The sequence below is a fragment of the Primulina huaijiensis genome, chromosome 1 (genome assembly GCF_012295235.1).
Source record: "Primulina huaijiensis isolate GDHJ02 chromosome 1, ASM1229523v2, whole genome shotgun sequence".
Taxonomy (NCBI): domain Eukaryota; kingdom Viridiplantae; phylum Streptophyta; class Magnoliopsida; order Lamiales; family Gesneriaceae; genus Primulina; species Primulina huaijiensis.
The window spans coordinates 7,301,047-7,323,396 of record NC_133306.1 but is presented as its reverse complement, the minus strand read 5'-3'; the positions used below and the strand labels follow the sequence as shown (position 1 = coordinate 7,323,396).

The window sequence follows — 22,350 nt, the reverse complement described above, 5'->3', positions numbered from 1 at the left end:
GGAGATGGCTCGGTGGTCATGATTAAGGGTCAATATTGCAAAAATAAATGAATAAATTCGAACCATGGATCCACGGGTGTGGTTCATGACTCACAAGGGTAGTTTAGAAAATAAAAAGTCTATTTTTAAAGTTGGAAAGAAAATATTAAAGTTTGAATTTATTCGAGAATTAAACGTCTCACGAATTATTAAATAACAAATTAAATGAAAAGCCTCGAATTAAGCTGAATAAAATTATAAAAAATGATATTTAAACTTAAATAATTATTTGGGATAAGTCCATGCCGTTAAAAGTAAGAAAAAGTTAAAATCGTGAAATTTTACGTCTAGGAGCAAAATAATCATTTTACACTTGGGTAATACGAAAAAATTTGGCAGCGTCTCGAAGGATCATAACGCATGTTAAATGATATTTTATGATGATTTGTATGAAAATATGATATTGTACACTGATCAGTCAACCAGAGGATAAATGATAGTCACTTTCAAGGATCAAACTTCACTCAAAATGATAAAAGATGCAAAGCTTTACGATTTTACGATATATGATTTATTTATGCTGAAAATGATTTAAATGGTTTATTTATGTTCAAAAATTATTTTAAATAATAAGTATGATTTTATTGCATGTGCTTGTATATGTATTACTTTTTACTCATGTTTAGAACGTGCTGAGTCATTAGACTCATTAGGTTTGAATGTTGCAGGTGATGATTATATTGATGGAGGCGGCGACGCTTGAGTGCATCGAGTCGAGCATTACACTCCCAATGGACATTTATTTCCGCATTAGCTTGATAATTAAAAGATTTTTGTTAAGAATTTTATTAGAGATTTTATGATTTATTTAGAAGTTAATTTTGATCATGTTAAAGGTAGAAGTGAGTTTTGGTAATTAACGATTTTAGATATTTATGCACTCGAAATTTAAATTGTTAAATTATTTTGATTTATGATAGTGTTAAAGTTATTTTAAATTGTTGGTTTCGAGTTTATGCTATGGAAAAAAAATTATTAGAATTTCAAAGTCCAAAAGTAGAGGTCGTTTCATAAACAACTAGAGTTTGATAAGATAACACAAGTTTATCTCAAATGATAAGATATAAAACATATGCATGTGATATAGAGCAGCTTGAAGATAGATAATGCTTGAAATCTTTGATAAGATAGGTTGTAAAAGCTTCAGTGGTATTCTTAGTCTTGAATCAAACCTTTAAACATGCAAACTCCTTCGGCCAGATCTTCAATAAAACAGATACTTGTAATGCTTGCCGACACAAAGACAAGTTTTCTTGTCTTCTTTCCTTTCATATTTCACACCAGTTAATTCACATTGGTATGTATCCAATATGACAATTAACGGTTTCTGAAAAGTTTATACATGAGAGATAAAATCATGCACTTATCTTTATATTAATAGAAGACATTCTTGGATAATTGGAGATATCGGATAATGTGCATTGATAGGTCAAATGATCTTCTAAAATATCGGGCTGGAATGAACACATACTGACTTGCACACCAGCTAGAGATTAAACTGTGTCTTGATCTTTATAATGCAATACAGTTAGAGTCTTGGAAGTAGTTTGATAGAAATGCAGCCTGATTATCAGTATGGTTGTCTGATTTTTTTAGTCCTACAAGATCTTGAAGATTAGGTTTTACGGTTTGACTTCATGGTGTCAAGTTAAAACCTATAAATACATGAAATGTCAGTTGAACCTAAAATAGCTCGATGTTGTTTGTTATCACTAAAAATGAGATATTTTCAATCTAATAGTTTTTTTTTTGTGATCACAAAACTAAGTTGCTTGACTCGATATAATACATTGAAACAATACACTTTAACACTTAGACAAAAATTCAAAAGATGTATTTCATCCATTTAATTAAATTACATTGTTGTAAAATGTGTGTAGAAAAATAATTTCTTACACCTAGTATACATATCTTCTATATTAGCATGAACACCCACGGCCTCATCCTCGCTTTCTTCATTTTCTTCCATGTCTTCTCTTTTTCTCTTATTCTTGTTTGCTTTTTTTCTCATCCATATTTTTCTGATTTCCCCATTTTTTGGCATCACCATGTTGTATGAAGTCCATGATTTCCTTCAGCTGGACGCCCATGATAGATTGCATGTGATATATCTGGGCATTTACTGTTGTTGAACTCTTGTAAATTTCTCAAATAGCTCAGGAGTAGTGGAAGTGGTTTGGTGCCTTAATTTGTCAAACTAGAGAACACGTGTTGAATCATAATGAAGTAGAGAAGAGTTATCCTAAGGTCTTGAAGTCTGGAGTGCTCGAAAGAGACCGAGTGGGCAAGATGTTTAGCTTCAAAAATTTCAACTTTCTTGAACATGGCTTCCATTTGAGATAGAAGAGGCTTAAGAGGTGAATAATCAACATCTTCCTCTTCATTCTCAAACAGAAATCCATCATTATAATGATCTTGTTCACATTGTCAAGCAAGAACTATTTCTAATTGATTGGATCTGGCAAGTCATCTATGGTAGCAGCAAGAATGCACAAAAGAGGTTTTCCACTAGAAGATGAGATGAGAGGGTTGATTCCCTCATCCCTAGCATGAAGATCTATCCCAGCTTGAGTTAAGGGAAGAGAAAAGTTTGGAATCTCAGAAAAATTTGGTTGCGACTCAGACATTTCTGGTACATTCTCTTCCTCGATCATATGAAAATATGTAGCAGCGTGAGGATGGCAGTCTTGGCACCATCAATGAACTCAAACTCATAAAGAGACTTGACCACATCATCAACTGAGGTCAAGGGCATTTCAGGAAGAAGTCTCATATGTTTCTCATCGGAAACATGTTGCAAAAGAGATGGGGGAGCAACAACAGAAAACACATCCTCATGATGTAGAAAATAAGAACTGATCAGAATAACCAAACATCTTTTCAAAGGACAGAACATCCTAAAAACATACAAGCATCAAATTTAGCACAAATGATGGTTAAGTGTATTATACCATTGTCATGAATATAACACTTGTAACCAAACACTTTGAAATAAAAGAGATCAGGTATAAAGTCATTCCAAATATCATATAGAGTCTTCTAATGCTTCTTGTTTGTCTTTGATATGTTACGAGTATAACAAGCTGTATTAACTGATTCTGCTAAAAATCTCTTAGATAACTGAGGATAACCTATCGTTGTTCTAGATTCTTCTTTTAAGGTACAATTTCTTTCCTCATCAACACTATTTTGTTGAGGCGACTTAGTAGCGGATAACCCATGCTTGATTTTTTGTTCATCTAGATAGGATGATAGAGTTTTGTTTGTAAATTCAGTGTCTCTATCAATTATTTATTATCTTTCACAATGTATTTCTCATTTTGAAAACGTTTCAAAATATTGAACAACCGGACACTTGTCTGGACTTTGGATGACAGAAAGATCACTCGAGTAAACCTGAAATAATAATTCATAATCATTAGAGTATATTTACTAGTATAGGACCAAATAAATCCATATGTACCAAATCTAAGCATTTGGTTGAAGAGTTATGCCCCTTATTTTTAAAATTATATAACTTGCTTACCAAGCTGTCATGTACTACACATATTATCTTTGGTGAAATCGATCTTGGGCAATCCAGTAATCAGTTATTGCTTACTTGGACTGGAAATAGACTTGAAAATCAAATTATTCAACTGTTTGTGCCACAACCAGTTCTTAATATCATTTAAAGCAATAAACATATAGGAACAGCAAGTTGTTCATCATTTAAGCTAACTTTATAGGTGTTTTGTTCTCTTAATCCAATTAACATGATATCAACATTAGTAGATTTGACAGTGCAGGTATGTTTATCAAACTTAACGGAATATCCATTATCACATAACTGATTAATATTTATCAAGTTATAGCAAAGATTTTCAACTAGTAGTGCATCTCTAATGAAAACTTTGTCATGTATAATCTTATTGTTACTCATTGTTTTACCCTCATAATCATCTCCAAAAGTGATTCTTCTTTCTTTGCATTCATTGATTTATGAAAGAAGCTTGACACTTCCAATCATATGTCTACAGCAGCCACTGTCCAGCTACTATATGGATTCTTTAACTAGATTCTTCTTTTTTGCTTTGTCATCAACATTATCCAGTTCATCTCTTATTGTTTCTAGTTCAACATCAGCTGTCAGACACTGGACTTTCTCTTCATCACTCTCGCAGGATGATGTTTCTGAGCTGAATGGATCTGAATCTGAATCTGTCCACTTGTTTTTTCTTTCCTCAGCAACAAGTGCCTTCTGCTCTTTTCTTTCTTAAGTGATCTCCTATCATCTCTTGACCTTCTCTTCTCAAAAGATTTTTGTTGGTTTTAGAACAAATCAAATCGATAACCTATGAATCAATTTCGCCCAAGATAAACAATGCATCAACATTCAAACACAAAGAATAATGATGCAATCAACCCGAGAACCGATCAAACATGCATTTAAGATATAAAAATGAAGACACAAGCAAATTGCGTGGTTCAATCTTTAATGACCTATATCCACGGAAGAACAATGCAAATCCTTTATTGCATAATCACAAAAAGTTTGCAGATACGAGCTCTTTAGAACCAAGGCCACAAAAGAAATCAAAAAATCTCTTAATCAAGTTGCCCCTACCTTTTTCTTGTTCACAATTCTCTTATCTCACAATTGTTTCTGCATTTGAGTGTATTTAGTACGGAATGAATCCATCTTCACGACTCTCGTGTATTTATACATTCACCAATTGATTAGGTAACAAGTTGTTGTTTTCCCTTCTATTAACAAAATCTACCAAGTCAATAGTTACTCAACGATTGCAACATTTTCATGACTTCTAATCTCAATTTCTTCGGTTAAAATCCATAAAATCTTCTTTGAGAGACACACTTACCTCAATGATCTCCACCTTTTCTCCAAAGAATCTGTTGTCCTTCATCTCCTTTCGAGTTATTTCCTTGTTACCATGCTTAAACTTAGCTTGCGTCAGTAGCTTTGTCAACATATATGCATGAATGTCATGTGTCGAGATGCTCTCCACCTTAATATGTCCCCTTGAAGTAACATCCCTCACAAAGTGTAATTTCACATCAATGTGCTTACATATTTCATGATATATTTGATGTTTTGTGAGGTGGATTGTAATTTGATTATCATTATTCATATGTGCAGCCTCCTGTTTAACTCCAAGTTATGACAAAATTCTTCTTAGACACATTGCCTCCTTCACCCCTTCAGTTAGTGCTATACACTCTGCTTCTGTTGTAAATAAAGCAACCACAGAGAGAGGCTTTCCAAGTTTTTTTTGTTCCATATAAGTTGAAGATGAATCCAGTGATGGACTTCCTGGAGTCTAAATTCCTAACAAAGTCAGAATCAACAAAACCAACTAACGGTTAGATGATTCATCTTGATTTTTAAACAATAGTCCTAAACCTGGTGAAATTTTCAAGTATCTCATACTCAACTTCAAAGCTTCCCAATGTACACCTCCTGGCTTCCATGAACCTGGACACAAACTCATGGCATATGACATGTTTGGCCTTGTACAAACCATCTCATACATCAAGCTACCCACCCCACTAGCATAAGGGACATCTTTTATAAGATCACTTTCTGTGTCATTTGCTGGTGACTGATCCTATGATAACTTGAAATGCTACCCAACTGGATTATTTACTCATTTAGATCCATGCATCACGAACCGTTGAAGCACATTTTAAATGTATGGGCTTTGATTGTGGAAGAGATTTCCCTTTTCCCTATTCTTACTTATATTCCAAGAATCCTCTTTGCTTCCTCCAATTCTTTTATATCAAATTTAAAACTTAACAACCGCTTAAGTGTTTGACGATCACTCTTGCTCTCGTTTTCTATCTCATGTCATCAACATATTGAAGTAAGAAAGCCCTTGATTGTCTTCGTTTTTCATGTATATACAGATATCAAACTTACTTCTAATGAAGTCTATATGTGTCATAAACTCATCGAACCTTTTGTACTATTGCCTATGACTTTTCTTGAGCCCGTAATGGGATTTATTCAACAAACACACATAGTTTCTATTGTTTTTCATTGAGTAACCTTCAAGTTGATCCATGAATATGGTTTATTCAAGTTCACCATGGAGGAAAGGCAGTTTTAGCATCAAGTTGTTCTAACTCTAAATCCAATTGAGTGACTAAGGCTAGCAAAGTCTTATGGAAATATGCTTAACAACTGGTTAATAAATTTCATTGACCACTAGTCTTGCCTTATATCTCACATTTGAATGATCTTGCCCTCCTTTCTTTACCTTGAATATCTATCGGCAGCACACGACCCTGTGTCCTTTAGGCTTGTCAACTAGATCCTAATTCCCAAGTGTTATTTTTATTGTGTTTTTGTTTATAGCTCATAGCCTCCATGAAAGATTATGGTTCAGAGTACTCCACATGTGTTGCTATCGTCAATGCCATTTATATCATATCATCTCGGGCATACCTTTGAGTTGGTTTGATTTCCCTCATCTTTCTATCCCTTGCTAGCATGTATTGGTTTTCAGTGTCCTCAAGTTGAACTTTCTTCATAATTCATTGTTTTAGCTATACTTCCAAGATTCTCCACCTCAAATTGGGAACTATTAGTGTGGAGTGCTAGTTTTGACCAGTGACTATCCCATCTTAGTTTCATCGAAAGTGACATCTCTTGTGCTCAAACATAGGGTTTTTTTGTTCCAAATTCCAGACTTTGTATACTTTAACTCTAGAAAGATATCCAATGAATGTAAACATGAGAGATCTAGTTTCTAATTTATCTTGTTTTACATGAACGTGGGCTAAGTGACCAAACACCTTGAAGTTTGAGTAGTCTGCAAGTTTTTCACTCCAAATTTCCAGTGGAGTTTTGAGATTCAAGGCACTTGAAAGGATTCTGTTGATCATATTACATGCAGTAGATACTTTTTCTCCCCAAAAACGTTTTGGTAGTCATTGCATTCAGAATCATGGATCTTACCCTTTCAAGCAAAGTTCGATTCATGCATTCTTTCAATCCATTTTGTTGCGGAGTTCCAAGAGTATTCTTCTGCCTTGAAATGCCCATGAGTCTGTAGAATTCATTGATTTTTTCAGAGAAATACTCAAGAACATTGTCGGCCATAAGATGTTTGAGCTTCTTGTCTAACTGGTTTTCGATCAGAGACAACCACTCCTTAAACTTGGAGAATGCTTCATCTTTGGATTTCCGAATATACTCCCAAAGTCTCCGAGAGTAATAATCTACAATAGTTATAAAATACTTTCCTCCACCATGTATAGGAGTTTGAGTAGGTCCCCACACATCTAATCGAACATATTCAAATGGCCTGGTTGTGGTGTGTTTCTCTTTTCCAAATTTAACTCACTTGAATTTTCCCAATATACAAAACTCACGAGGCTCTTTGAATGTTATCACCACAAAGTAGGTTTTTGTTTTGACAGTCATGTGACCTAGTCTTAGGTGCCAAAGCCTTGACTTATTATTACTGTTTTCCACAATAAAAGATCCACCCAACACTGTTGTATGACCGAGCGCTTATCGTTTTACCAAAAGCTATAGGTGGTTGTAACGATGCAACTCAAATTTTTTAAACTGCACAACAGCTCAAGCACCACAGTTCGATCGTTCTTCTAGCAGGGACAATTATTACACCCAACAATCTCTCTCCCAATAATTGCACTCCTTGTAATCAATGAGAATCGTACTCGTGACCTTGGTTCTGATACCAATTATAGGACCGAGTGTTTGCTGCTTTACCAAAAGCTATAGCTAGTAGTGATGGTGCAACTCAAATCTTTTAAACCGCACAGTAGCTCAAATACCACGGTTTGATCGCTCTTCCAGCAAAGACAATTATTACACCCAACAACTATGTTTCCAGAAAAATGTAAAATGAATTCTTTATAACAGCCCTCACCAGAGATTCTATAAGTACTTTCATATTACCATCATCATATTTGAAAGAGTATCCAATTGATTCAAGACACCATAAAAATGCCAAATTTCCTAGTTAAAAGTATTATTAATTCAGGTAACAGCTGAAATGGAAATGTGCATGTGGACTCTTCAAGGCAAAACCAGTAAAGGTTGTGTGTATTTTAAGTGCCTAGCTGGCCTTATTTATATTATATTAGTATGTCGTGATCAACGTGTCTTAGATTAATTATTTCCAAATTACGAGTCAATAGAGTTCAAAGTTATACATAGAAATTATTTAGGTGATATTATACATTTAATATTTGGTCCTAAAGGAATCGCGCAGGTGAAATATGGGAGATGTCATGGGTTCTCTATGCCCACAACTCACAAGTCAAAAAATAAAATAAAAATTACAAGCACAAAAATTGGGGCACTCGAGATTGGCCTCTAACTCCAACCATTCTCTATTTTGGAGAAAATGGATAACCAACCATGCTCCAGCCATTCTTTATATATCATCTCCATTTTGAGCCATGTATAGTAATTCTCCAAAAGTGCCGAATCCTAGCTGCATCTCCATATATTTTTTAGAATGGCATTATTTACAAAAATGCCATTCTCCAAAATTGCAAATACACACTTTTAAAAAAAAAAATTCTCTTTTATTCATTTTATATATTTAAATGTTTATTTCAATACTTTTATTAACTTTTAATGTTTTTTTTGCTATTATTTAATTTATTTCAAGTTTTCTCATTTTTTATTATTTATTTATTTATTGTAATTGAATTATTTTGATGAAAAAAACAAATGAAAATAATAATTACTGGCCTTGCACGATTCTGGAGCAAACATGTGTTGCATGATATAATGACAACGTGTATTATACTGCATAATATGATTATTGAAGATGAGCGGGATGAGCAGATGTCAATCACATATTATCGCGAAGCACCCATCCCAGAAGTTGAAATGATGCGTGATGAACACGTCCAATTCCAAGAGTTTCTTGCACGTCATCGTCAAATCAAATACAAATCGGCTTACTATACACTCCGAGATGCTCTTATTGACCATTTGTGAGAGGAATATTCTAATTCGGAATATTAATTAGTCTTTAAATCATGTGTAGTTTATAATTATATTGATCTATGTATGTGTTTTAATGTTGTATGCGGCTTGAAATTTGATTTCAAAATAAATGAATTATTTTTAAAAAAATGAGACACATTTAGTTTAATTTGTTTAATATCATATTACATAATTAATATTTTTATGTAAAATAATTTGGAATAAAAAATATAAAAATAAAAAATTTACAAAATTTAGAGAATATAGGTTGGAGAAGATTTTTGAAATAGAGAATTCAATACTCTATTTTGGAGAATAGAAAATTAAAAAATGGAGAATAGGGTTGGAGATGCCCTAAGCTCGTGTCGTGCATATGAAATTTATCCACGCACATTGGTTCTAATCATAAATTTTGTCGTAAAACATTTCACATTGATAACAATTAGACGTTTTAATGTGGGTAATAAAATAAAATAAAATAAAATAATAGAGTATTATAACAACTTAAGTAACCATTTTTTTTAGTTACTTTCACATAGTTTCACACTCGCCAAATGATTTTAACACACAAAAATTTTNGCATAGCATGTAAATGATTCTAGTATTAAAAATTGAAGAAAATTTAATGACTTTTGGTTGTCTATTCTGGGGAGTCACTGCCTCCGCGTGGCTGTTCTTTCCAACTTCGTGATAATATAATACCAAATATGATGCTCACACACTGGTTTACGCTAGGGATAGCAATTTTCCACATGGATTTGGAAAAACCCGAAATAGGAATGGGGATCTNTATTGATATTAATATTTATCTCTAATAATAATAATAAGCTTTGCTTTGATAAAATCTCTGAAGCCGTCAACGTCTTGCCATATAAATATTTTTGAAACGAAGATGGGGCCGGAGATGGGAAGTTGATCCCCGAAGTTTCGGGTTTGAGGATTCCCCGAACCCGAAAAAGCGGGGATGGGGTGGAGATGGAATTCGGGGATAGAGATGAGAATGACAAACCCATCCCCGCCCATTGCCATCCTTAGTTTACGCGTTCCAAAAATTGTGATTTTGACATGCTAACATCGTCAAATGACATAAATGTTTAATCCACCCATTTGTTTCTCAGACGACCAATCATTTAAGGTTATCATCCACTCGTTTATGATGCAACAGAGTAACGATAAGTATGATACTACAAGCTTGAAGAAATCGTCCCTTCTGGAACTCATCTCTCTCACTCTCTGTAGTAATTCAAAGCATATATCATGAAGTTATGACTCACTTTACTGATTATCAATCAATATAGAGCAGTAGAGGCATCAAAGCTTCTTTAGCGAAGCTTTCAAGTGTGTTTGGAGACTCGTGAGATTTGTTGCCATTTCAACCTCATAAGCCAATTCTCCGTCAACCATTTCAAAGACTCTGGTTATCTCTTTCACCTGCAACTAAATAAAGTAAATTGTGGTTCCAAACGCTCACTGTTGCAATGAACGTAATTTTTATAAAAAATTATTCTAATGCATATCTACACTATCCAATTACAGAATGATGCATTTTGCATTTGGGATCCACTTTTTCTCCATAGAAGACAACAGTTTCTACGTAGCTCACGAAATCCAGCAGACCGTATATGTTTTTGTTCAATCATGGAAAGAGTTCATCAAGAAAGAATGAACTAGAGGTCAAAATCATAGTCGACCTTATAAAATACAAAACTCGATGGAGTATTCTGTCGATTTGCCTCAAGGTCCTTTAACATCTGACATTCACAAAATGATCATCCACACACCAATGAGGAAACAGACATTCTTTAACTTGAACGGGCTATTGCAGCGTATAGCTTGAACAATCAAGAAGTTGAAGATGGTACTAAACCAGCCATGGATCATAACACCATTTGAGCACCTCATGTTTCACATTCAGTTAATTGTGAAGCCAAAAAAAGCAGCACCATGCCAAAAAATGCAAATCTTGATGCCTGAAGAAAAATATTTATGCAAAAACAGAATTCTGTGCTTTGAGAAGTCCAATCATTGGGTGTGTTTAGAGAAATAGCCCCAAGAACTTTGTAACAATTAAGCAAATGTTGAAAATCTCTAAATACACCGCCCAGAATTTTGTAACAACTAAGCAAGAAAATGATGAAATCAACTTCAAAATTTGAGCTGATTTTAAATTGTTATTTGTACGATCTACCGTATTAACAATCAAATAAAGAACCCAGAAATCCAACTGTAACATGAGAGTACACCGGTGAAAAGATTTTGTACTTTACAACCTAAAGGTGTACATTTCATATAACACCATCAACAATATTTTACCAAGTGTCAGTGCAGGGGGGCAATCCAGTAAAGGAATGTATAGAATCAAAGTTCACCATGAGCATTCTAACTGGGTTTGGCAAATGAGGTATACAATTGTCTGCAGATATCCATGCTCCCATTTTTACGAAGACATGGTAAGAGGCTAATAGCTATGGTCACTACCACTGATAACCAAACCCAACAAGAAAAGGTGCCATCATGATCAGATGTAGTACATTATTACTGCATAACTTTATTTATTCAATACTACTGCAAAAATAACAAGAAGGAATGCATATTTAGCAGTCTCTCTTTCTGGGCAAGACGGTGAGGTTAAAGTTCAACTTAAGCAAAAAGAGGAGGTGAACAGACCATAATGTCTAATATCATAAACGGTAACATATCATTAGGTGACAGATTTGCCTACTGGTGGAGCTTGGCGATTTAATGTAAAGGCCAGCCAACGAGAAAATAAGTATGAAACAAAACCAGGCGTGATATTGTAATACCAAAAACTAGGTAGCATTTTGGGGAGACGTACTATATTTCTCTATGTTTATTTACCTTGGTGGCATTTCCAACAAGTGAGCACTTGAGCTTTACACTTCTCTCCTTTGCATCATACGTCCCTTTCTGTGTATAACAATCAACTGTAACATTAGGTACAAAAAAGTCCGAAAAAGATGTTAAAATGAGAACCAAATTAATTTCCAGAATCAATTTTTTCAACTAACACAGATAAAAACATGGTTGGTAGCAGAAAACCTCCAGTGAAAGTGGAGCCATAACAAAAACATTTTCAATATCCAGAGGGCACGAGTTCTCTTCGTCCATCACTTACTCAGGCAAGAAGAGATATCACTTCATGCTGAGATGAACGCTAAATCTAATCAAACATAAATTCCTTCAATCCCATATATCCCAAAATTAATACTCCAATTAGCAAGTAACGGATCAAATAATTCAATATTTAAGTACTGAAACTCAACTCTAGGTTAATCCTAGAAAAATATTTTAAAGTAGAATAAATCAATAACTAATAATGCTTAAAAATGTGATCAAGTTAATCGGTGAAACAAAGCAATGGGTATTTGTTTAAGGAAAGAAAATGCGCATTAGAAAAGCCCAAGACAACAAACCCGTCAGCCGCTTTCTAGAGGTGAATGATGAATTAAGTGGAATGGAAATTATAGAAATCATTAAATAAAATTCCATCAATTTTCTTCAACAACCACAAAGAAGGGGCAAATCGATAATTTCAGACAATTCACGCCACGAATGAAGCATCCCTTTATAGTGCCTCCATGAAACAAAGCAGGAAAAAAGATCAACGAAGCGCTAAAAGAATCAAGCGGAGTGTTAAAGAGAGAAGAATTGGTGCGGAAAAAATGAGAAACTTTATTTCTGTTCAACTGACTTACTTGACTCGTACAACTCATTTATGTAAATGTACAGTGCATATTGAAAGTAAACTCGGGTGTGGTGATTGTACAAAGCTAAAAGCGTTTTCCTTATCTATCCACCAACACTCCCCCTCAAGATTGGTGTAGGTTCAAGACACCAATCTTTGACAGCAAATATGAATGTTGTTCTCTGCTCAATCCTTTAGTAAAGACATCCGCAAGTTGCTCTTTGGTAGAAATATATGCAGTTTGGATCATGCCATTTTTGATTTTATCCCTTATCAAATGGCAATCAATTTCGATGTGTTTGGTACGCTCGTGATACAAGGGGTTGGCAGCAATGTGTAATGTTGCCTGATTATCACAGAATAACGTTGGAGGTGAAAGCAATTGTATCCCCATATCACAAAGTAACCCGAGTATCCAGGTAACTTCACATGTGGTGCTCGCCATGGCTCGATATTCCGCTTCTGCCGAGGAGCGAGACACAACACTTTGCTTCTTAGACTTCCAGGAGATCAAAGAACTTCCCAACTTTATACAATAACCCGTGACTGAACGACGAGTCATTGGGCATGCTGCCCAATCGGAATCACAGTAGGCCTGGAGAGAAAGAACAATACTGGCATACAATAATATGCCTAAACCTGGGACAGATTTCAAATAACGCAACACACGTAACGCAGCATCCATATGAGATTTCTTTGGGGCATGCATAAACTGACTAAGAACTTGCACAGCATAACAAATATCGGGTCTTGTAATCGTTAGATAAATGAGTCTTCCAACCAACCTCTTATAAGCATCAGGGTTGGACAACAAAGGATCAGTGAGAACAGAGGCAGAGCTCGACCGATTAGATTCATCAAGTTCATGACTAGTCAGTTTTAGATGTTGTACAACGGGAGTATCACAAGGTTTAGCACCTGTCAAACCAGAATCAGCGAGCAACTCCAGCACATACTTACGTTGATTGAGATAAATCCCCACCTTGGACCTAGCTATTTCGATACCAAGGAAATAACGCAAAGACCCAAGATCTTTGATGTGAATTTTGGAATGCAAGAAAGTTTTTAAATCAGATATAGCTTTTGCATTGCTTCCGGTAACAACAATATCATCCACGTAAACTAACAACAATGTGATATGATCGGACTCATGCTTAATAAAGAGAGAGTGATCATTTGCTGATTGAACAAATCCAGCAAGCTTCATGACACTAGCAAATTTAGTATTCCATTGCCTAGAGGCTTGCTTAAGGCCGTATAAGGACTTAAGCAACCGACAAACATGTTGCTCCCCCTTAGGAGAATACCCTTGTGGTACTCTCATATATACTTCTTCATCCAAATCACCTTGGAGGAAGGCATTGGTCACATCCATTTGATAAATGGGCCACTGTTGTATAGCTGCAACACTCAACAAACATCTTATAGTGACAATTTTAGCCGTAGGTGAAAAAGTGTCATGATAATCTATCCCTTCTTGTTGTGTGTAGCCTTTGGCCACAAGACGTGCTTTAAAACGATCAACAGTCCCATCCGGATGTCGTTTAATCTTATACACCCACCTACAACCAATAGGCTTCTTCCCAACCCGTAACTGAACCAACTCCCAAGTGTGATTTGATTCTAAGGCCGCTAGTTCTAAGTCCATGGCTGCCTTCCATCTAGGGTCTAAAGTAGCCTCATGATAAGAACTAGGCTCTCTGTCCAAAGAAATAGTTGCCAAAAAACTTTGATATGGTGAGGAAAATTGGGAATAAGTGAGATATCGAATGAGGGGATAACAAGAGGAGACCAGATTACTGTGAGATAAAGTGGGGCAAGAGTAATCCTTAGTCCAGACAGGAGGCTTAGGAGCACGCAAAGATTTTCTTGTTGGCTGGTCAACATGTTCGGCTGGACTATCAACAAGAAGAAAAGGTGCAGGGGAACTATCCCCAATGATATCTGATGGGGCTGGAGAAAAATCAGAAATAGCACTTGAAGGAAAGATTGGTGGAGAATGACTGGGAGAGGCAAAAGGAAATATATCCTCATGGAAAACCACATCTCGTGAGACAGAAAACTTTCTAGTGTCAAGATTCATCACCTTGTACCCTTTTTGAGTGTTAGAATATCCCAAAAAAACACAAGCACTAGCTCTAGCAGAAAATTTATCCTTAGGAGTCAAGGATGTTACATAACACAAGCAACCAAAGACACGGAGATGACCAAATGAAGGACTTTTGTGAAACAATAGCTCATGTGGTGTCTTATTTTTTAACAATGGACTAGGGGTGCGATTAATGAGATGGCAAGCAGTCAAGACACATTCTCCCCAAAACTTCAAAGGTAAAGAAGATTGAAAAAGCAAGGCTCGAGCAACATTAAGTATATGTCGATGTTTACGTTCAACAACTCCATTTTGTTGCGGAGTGTATGGACAAGAACTTTGATGCACGATACCTATGGAATTGAACAACAAGGTGCACTCACTCTTGAAGAAATCACTCGCGTTGTCAGTTCGAATGATCTTCACAAGTGCAGAAAATTGAGTCTTAACAAGCTGGAAAAAATTCTTGAGAAGTTGCAGCACATCAATTTTAAAGTGCATGAGATAAACCCACGTCGTTTTTGAAAAATCATCCACTATGGTGAGAAAATATTTCTCACCATTGTGTGTGGGGGTTTGAAAGGGACCCCATATATCGACATGAACCAGTGCAAAGCAACAAGAAGATTTAGACAAGCTCATCAAAGGAAATTGAAGTCTAGTTTGTTTAGACAATGGGCAAACAGGACAGTGATGAAGACTTACAGATTTTGGTATGAAAGGAAGTAATTGCATTCGAGACATAGGCATATGTCCTAATCGTTTATGCCAAACAAAAGAATCATCAGAAACTTTATTCAAAGAGCTGTTATTATGAACAGAACTATTACAAAGAGAATCTAGGAATGAAACAGAAGATACTAGTCTGGAATTTGATTTCGAGAAGAATCTTGTGTCAAGGTGATATAGTCCATTGAACTCTTTACCAATCCCCATTAATTTCCCAGTCTTGAGGTCCTGAAATAGGCAAAAGTGGGGATAAAGTGTAACAAAACAATTATGGTCTTTGGTAAATTTGGATATAGAAAGTAGGTTGAATTTGAAATCTGGCATATGCAACACATGGTCAAGAGTGATAGAATCAGTAAACAAAACAGAACCTATCTTATCTACAGGAGCCTTGCTACCATTTGGCAATCTTACAGACCTAGAGGAAGCTGCCACTGAACTAGAATTTTGCAATAGACTAGAATCACCAACCATATGCTCATTTGCACCACTGTCAATTATCCAATGAGATAACAAACTTGGTTTAGCAGAAATACCTGCTATGTTGACTACTGGTTCAGCCGGAGAATGAACATTGTAAGTTCCCAACAACTTCAAAATTTCTGCATACTGAGCTGGTGTAAAGGTTGAGGCGACGGTAGTGTTTTTGTCCTCTGTTTTGTTCAAATGTGAAGCCTCTACTTGTGCACCATCGGTTAAGTTTACAGATGGCCTCTGGTTGCAAGAAATATCTCTGAAAGTCTTTCCATTCTGGCCCTTCTTTCCATTGGGTGCTTTATACAGCTTGTGGTTTGGAGGATAACCAACAAGCTTATAACAGAATTCCCTAGTGTGACCATTCCAGTTACAGTAGTCACATGTTAAGACATCCTTTTTTTGATTATTTGACTTTCCTTGTACAGAGAAGAATGCTGTTGATGGGATTTCAGCCGTAGATCTCTATGTGATTCCTCTTGAGAGATGATCGAAAAGGCTTGGCTCACAGAGGGTAAAGGGCTCATCATTAATATTTGGCTTCGAATTGGATTATAACTTTCATTCAATCCCTCAGAAATTGCAATAGCTTTTGTTGTTGATCATGTGCAATGTATTGTTTCGCTGTAGCACATTCACATGAAGGAAGCACAACCAACGATGAATACTCATCCCATAATTGTTTCAGCTTGCAATAGTAACTCGATACAGTGTTACCAGCTTGTGACAATCTTCCAATTTCCCGGTGCAAAGAAAAAATTCTCGAGCCATTAATTTTATCATATTGTTCCTTGAGATCACTCCAGACTCTAGAAGCATCAATTGCATAAACAATTCCTGCAAAGATTTCTTTCGAGACAGAATTCATAATCCAAGACAATACCAATGCATTACACCTCTCCCATTGATGTAATGTAGGTTGCTCGAAGGTAGGTCTTCTACACGTGCCATCAATAAATCCAGTTTTATTTTTAGCGCGCAAAGCGATGAGCATCGCGCGACTCCACACTCCATAGTTATCAGTGCCTAACAATTGATCAGTAATAAGGCTCATACCAGGTGTATCCGAAGGATGTATGTAGAGTGGATCGTTGAACCCGATGTTAACCGCCATTGAAGAGCTTGCAGAAGAACAAATCTCGATCAAAATTCTTCGAAAATGGAGTTGAAAATGCTCGTGTACAGATTCTCAAATCTGCACTACAGTGGAGCAATGAACACTTACAAAAAAGAAGAATCGAAGAACAAATCAAAAAATGGTAGCAAGATGTTGCTCTGATACCATGTTAAAGAGAGAAGAATTGGTGCGGAAAAAATGAGAAACTTTATTTCTGTTCAACTGACTTACTTGACTCGTACAACTCATTTATGTAAATGTACAGTGCATATTGAAAGTAAACTCGGGTGTGGTGATTGTACAAAGCTAAAAGCGTGTTCCTTATCTATTCACCAACACGGAGGTACCTGGACTTCAACTAGACCAGTGCTCTGAGCAATGACAACTTCAATTGTCCCGTCAGGTTTCGGCCGCCAGAAACCGCTTTCCGCGTGCATGGGCTCTCCGGAGCCCAATTTCCAAGTCTTCGATGAATAAGCTATCACGGGCTTCCCGTTGAGAAATTCAATAACAAAACCTATCAGTCGACTATGTACTAAAATGACACACAAAAAGGAAGGCAATTACCTTGTTAGGAGAGTGAGAAAATTGAAGCTCTTCCGAGTAACGAAAAGGTGAGATCGTGGGAAAGCTCCCCTCCCCATTGCCTTTCCATGAACCGAGCAAATACGACAACGGCTGCACCGCCGGGTGAACAGCAGACTGAGGCAGCTTAGGCGACGGCGGCATGAAATTCGCAGCCATCTCTCAGCTATAATTGATGGTTCCGGCCGGGCAGTAAGCTTGTTTGAAAATATCAAGACCCTCGTCTTCTCCGTAGCGTTTTGTCCTCCGCACAACCCGAAATCATGTATTTGGTCCAAATAATATGGTGAACCAAATATTAGATTAAATTAGATAAAAATATAAATAATTAATACAACAAATCAAAAAAATTTTATATATATAGTATAGTTTGATACATATGATAGGATAAACATGTGATATATAATATAAGAATAATTTAATGATAAATAAGGTAAACATGTGATATATAATATAAGAATAAGTTAATGATAAATAACATGTAGGATATTATATTTAATGTTTGGTATTATTTTAATAAAAGTGATTAAATTTATATATTAGATTGTAATGATAAAATTAACCTTATCATAATAAATTTTATAATTTCAAAGTTGTTGCTTCAGTTCATATTTCTTATCTGTTCATGCGTCGACGGTGCTTGCATAATTTATTTATTTTTACTTAATTTTATATATTGTATAATATGATAATTGAGCCCTTGATTTTATGAGTCAAGTCAAATATCAATTTTTTATGTTAATCGAATGATACTAATAATTTTATTGAGATTTTATAAAAATCATTTATATAATTATCTCGAGTTCATTTATATAATTATCATATTATATAATATATATATATAAATAAATAAAAAAAATATTTATTTGATGGGACGGTGAAATGAAAGAACGATAATGTTTAGGATTTTTATATATTGAGAGAAATTAAGTCATTTGTGGTGATTTTTTATCATTAAATTAAAATTATCATTTCTCATAAAAGGAATATTTTATCCTTGTATAAAATTATTTATCACGAACCCATGATAATATCATGGACTTTTTAAAAAGATACCAAACGTGACCAAACTATACCATAACATATTATTATCTATACTATTATATATAATTTCATCATAATAACTACTTTAAAAAATACCTAAATATTTAATTTTATAATTATTAATATTACTAAAAACTTCTCAAATCACGTCACGTATATTTTACATATAAAAAAAACCCTTTCTAAACAAAATTTTTTATTTTAAATTAACAAATTTTCTAAAATTAATTTTGTATTAATTATTTAATATACTTTGATCAATTACACACACAATGAGCATCTTTCACTTCACTAGTTATTATAATGCAAATATAAAATCCTAGTCCGACCACAATTACAGAGTTTCAAACGGCTATCCTTGCGCCTTCCCTCTCCTCAGCTTACCTCCCCTCCCACGTATTTCGATTCTATTTTCTTCATTCATAAATGGGTTTTGCGATTTCTCTTTCATACTCCCCACACTTTCCTCTGCTCACCCGTCAATGGAAATAGCTGTAGAAGCTATATCAATGGCGAAGACCAAGTTCCACTGCCCTTGGTTGCAATGGCCTTAATCGAAGAGCCGTTAATAAAATTCCTGCTGCCTTTTTATTTTTCTTGCCTTTGCCTTTTGGAATCAATGTTCTACGTGCGGTTGTTTGGTACGGGGAGGATACATCATACATTGTTGTAGCTAAGTTGTTGGGGTACCTCACAGAAAGCCAGGTGGGTTTCTCATCCATCCCTCATTTGCGAATTTCTTGGAATTTTTGTAAAAATTTTAAAACACGGCGATCTTATGCTTTCACATATATTATTTGGCCTGTATTCGGATGAAAAACCCAGGAGCTATATTACTTCGTTCGATTTTAAATGGAAGTCGAAGAATTTTGATGAGTGTATTTTTTGGGGCAAAAATAATATTTATAGAATGGTGTGATTGGTTTGTCTCAAGAGCTTGCATGGCTAGAAATTATGGAAGATATGATGCGTTTTTTTTTTACACGATGTATTTTCTTTGTTTCTCCACCTTTTTTGTGGCAACTGGCAAACATATCAAATATTGCATTTCTTCATTAATTTTCTTCCAGTGGTTCAAGGGTGAGGAAAAATGGATGCCATTTTTGGTTTTTCTGTAAATGTAGATGAATTACACGCCATCAGAAGACAATGAAAGTGAGCAGGCGGGCAAGATGGATCTAGCTTCCAAAAGTTCAGGCGGCCCGTCAACATTAAATGCATCTCATTTCTTGAAGAAATCAGAGCAAATGCCGAAGAGGAACGCCAATCATGGCAGGGTCTCACCATGTGAACCTATCTCTGTTTTCCCCGGATTCCAAAATAATTCAACTTCAATCCATAAATCACCAAGTGATTTTAAAAGAACGGAGGCAGCAATGTCAAATGGGATAAATCCATGCCCGTTGCTCAGCCCAAGAATATTTATGGCTACCGATCATTTGACTAGTGCAGCATCTAGCCCATCTACCATCCACCATGGCGGGAGTAATGGCAGCAGCCGTAGTGAAGTTGTGGACAGTACAAGCGCACCCCTCAAGCCCCACACTGGTGGGGATGTTCGATGGGATGCCATTAGTTTTGCTTCTTCAAAAGAATCTCCGCTTGGTCTCAGCAATTTTCGGCTTTTGAAACGGCTTGGATATGGGGACATTGGAAGCGTCTATCTTGTTGAACTTAGAGGAATCAATGCCTTCTTTGCCATGAAAGTTATGGATAAAGGTTCTCTCGCAAATAGAAATAAGCTACTTCGGGCTCAAACAGAACGAGAGATTCTTAGTCTTCTTGACCACCCTTTCTTACCGACATTATATTCACATTTTGAGACTGAGAAGTTCTATTGCTTGGTCATGGAGTTCTGCAGTGGAGGTAACCTTCATTCTCTTCGGCAAAAGCCGCCCAACAAATACTTTACCGAGGAAGCTGCTAGGTCACCACCTGATTACTTTATTAATCTTTACATGTCTCTGTTTATTGTATGTCTTTTTGCTTTACCTGTTGCATGACTGCATCCATTCTGTTAAGAAGCCACAACTGTCCCTATTGTTCTGTGACTAGCTATGCACCACAGAAACTAAAGTATGATGTTTGGGCTGCTATATGGTTTAGAATATTTGAGTTGTATAATTGTATTGCTGACATCTGTGTAATCGGCAAATATCAAGGCCTACTCATCGGTTCATTAAATGATTTAACTAAGCCTATATATATGCCCTAGTTACTTTCTAAATCGGTTGGAATTTGCATAGAAGGGGGCTGATGGATTTCACGTTTTGTTTGTGATTGACTTTCTGCAGATTTTATGCATCTGAGGTCTTGTTAGCGCTCGAGTATCTGCACATGCTCGGAATCGTTTACAGAGATCTAAAGCCCGAAAATGTGCTAGTGAGAGAAGAGGGTCATATCATGCTTTTGGATTTTGACTTATCTCTCCGATGCTCTGTGAGTCCAACACTAGTAAAATCTTCATCTGTCCATAACGGAAATTCAATGGATGGTTCTAATGGTGTCATAGACAATGAAAATGCAGTGCGCAGCTGTATGCAGCCATCAACTTTTTTCCCGCGGCTCCTCTACCCAAAAAAGAATCGAAAATCAAAATCCGACTTTGGATTAGGCCATAGCACCAACGTCCTTCCCGAGCTAATGGCCGAGCCCACAAATGTACGTTCAATGTCTTTTGTCGGGACACACGAATATCTCGCTCCAGAGATCATTCGTGGAGAGGGACACAGCAGTGCAGTGGATTGGTGGACATTTGGCATTTTCTTATACGAGCTCTTACTCGGAACGACCCCTTTTAAGGGTTCGGGAAATCGAGCCACGCTGTTCAATGTTGTTGGCCAGCCATTCAAATTTCCCGAAACTCCGCAAGTTAATCTTTCGGCCCGTGATCTTAAACGAGGGCTACTTGTGAAGGAGCCACACAAGCGAATCCCGTACAAGAGGGGTGCTACCGAAATAAAACAGCATCCTTTCTTCGAGGGTGTGAACTGGGCACTGGTCAGAAGTGCCTTGCCTCCTTCTATTCCTGAACCTGTCGATTTTACTCAGTTTGCGTGCAAAGATTCGAATAATTTGGACAAGAAGATTGCTGATATTGGAAATGATAGGAACAAAGGCAGCTCTACCGATTCTTATTATGTTGATTTTGAATATTTCTGAGGCCAAGAATCTTGGTTTTATTGGTGATGAGTGTATGTATCGTTCTGTGGAGAGTATTTGTATGGTGGCGCATGTTGTTGTCATCAGATTCTATTGGAACATATGATTTCACCTGGCAAATATCTGCACTAATCCTAGTTTTAGTATCCCTTTTTTTTCTCTGTTTTGTGTGTGAAAGACACATCCAAGTTAAATACATTTAAAAATAATTTATTACATGGATAAAGAAAAATTTATTATATACACTGTTTCATGTATACATATAAAATCTGATCTGAATGACAAAAGGAAGAAGCCATCGTAAAATTTTTCAGATCAAATGTTTGTGTTCCTCTTCAGTTATTACAAAGCAGCTATAGATTAAAATATAAATTAAAATAATTGAAAAATGAAAACAAAACATTCATTCTGCAGTTTCGTTTTCAGCA

The 22,350-nt window shown here is 35.9% G+C and overlaps 2 protein-coding genes across 3 annotated transcripts; one reads left to right on the top strand and one right to left on the bottom strand.

Annotated features, from left to right (window-relative positions):
* Positions 1 to 10,098: 10,098 nt before the first annotated feature.
* Positions 10,099 to 17,988, bottom strand: LOC140980848 (peroxynitrite isomerase Rv2717c). The gene is made up of 4 exons (XM_073446922.1): positions 17,699 to 17,988; positions 17,479 to 17,619; positions 11,876 to 11,944; positions 10,099 to 10,447 (listed from the first exon to the last, which is right to left on the bottom strand). Exons 1-4 carry the CDS (start codon positions 17,873 to 17,875, stop codon positions 10,328 to 10,330), a joined length of 507 nt encoding a protein of 168 aa, XP_073303023.1. The 5' UTR covers positions 17,876 to 17,988; the 3' UTR covers positions 10,099 to 10,327.
* A 1,120-nt stretch (positions 17,989 to 19,108) lies between these two features.
* Positions 19,109 to 22,069, top strand: LOC140980824 (serine/threonine-protein kinase RHS3-like). 2 transcript variants are annotated; one of them, XM_073446881.1, is made up of 3 exons: positions 19,109 to 19,465; positions 19,885 to 20,687; positions 21,055 to 22,069. In XM_073446881.1, the coding sequence occupies exons 2-3, from the start codon at positions 19,885 to 19,887 to the stop codon at positions 21,920 to 21,922; spliced, it is 1,671 nt and encodes a 556-aa protein (XP_073302982.1). In that variant the 5' UTR covers positions 19,109 to 19,465; the 3' UTR covers positions 21,923 to 22,069. The 2 variants fall into 2 exon arrangements, with proteins under 2 accessions (XP_073302982.1, XP_073302989.1); XM_073446888.1 differs by having other exon boundaries at positions 19,109 to 20,687.
* The last annotated feature ends 281 nt before the right edge of the window (positions 22,070 to 22,350 follow it).

What these genes read in the sequence shown, in the direction of transcription:
- LOC140980848 (XM_073446922.1), bottom strand. Translation starts at nt 17,875, where the DNA reads ATGGCTGCGAATTTCATGCCGCCGTCGCCTAAGCTGCCTCAGTCTGCT. An exon ending in TTTCTCACTCTCCTAACAAG is followed by an intron (nt 17,620 to 17,698) that starts GTAATTGCCTTC and finishes CTCAACGGGAAG; the next exon opens with CCCGTGATAGCTTATTCATC. An exon ending in CTGGTCTAGTTGAAGTCCAG is followed by an intron (nt 11,945 to 17,478) that starts GTACCTCCGTGT and finishes TGTTATACACAG; the next exon opens with AAAGGGACGTATGATGCAAA.
- LOC140980824 (XM_073446881.1), top strand. Translation starts at nt 19,885, where the DNA reads ATGAATTACACGCCATCAGAAGACAATGAAAGTGAGCAGGCGGGCAAG. An exon ending in TTTACCGAGGAAGCTGCTAG is followed by an intron (nt 20,688 to 21,054) that starts GTCACCACCTGA and finishes GACTTTCTGCAG; the next exon opens with ATTTTATGCATCTGAGGTCT.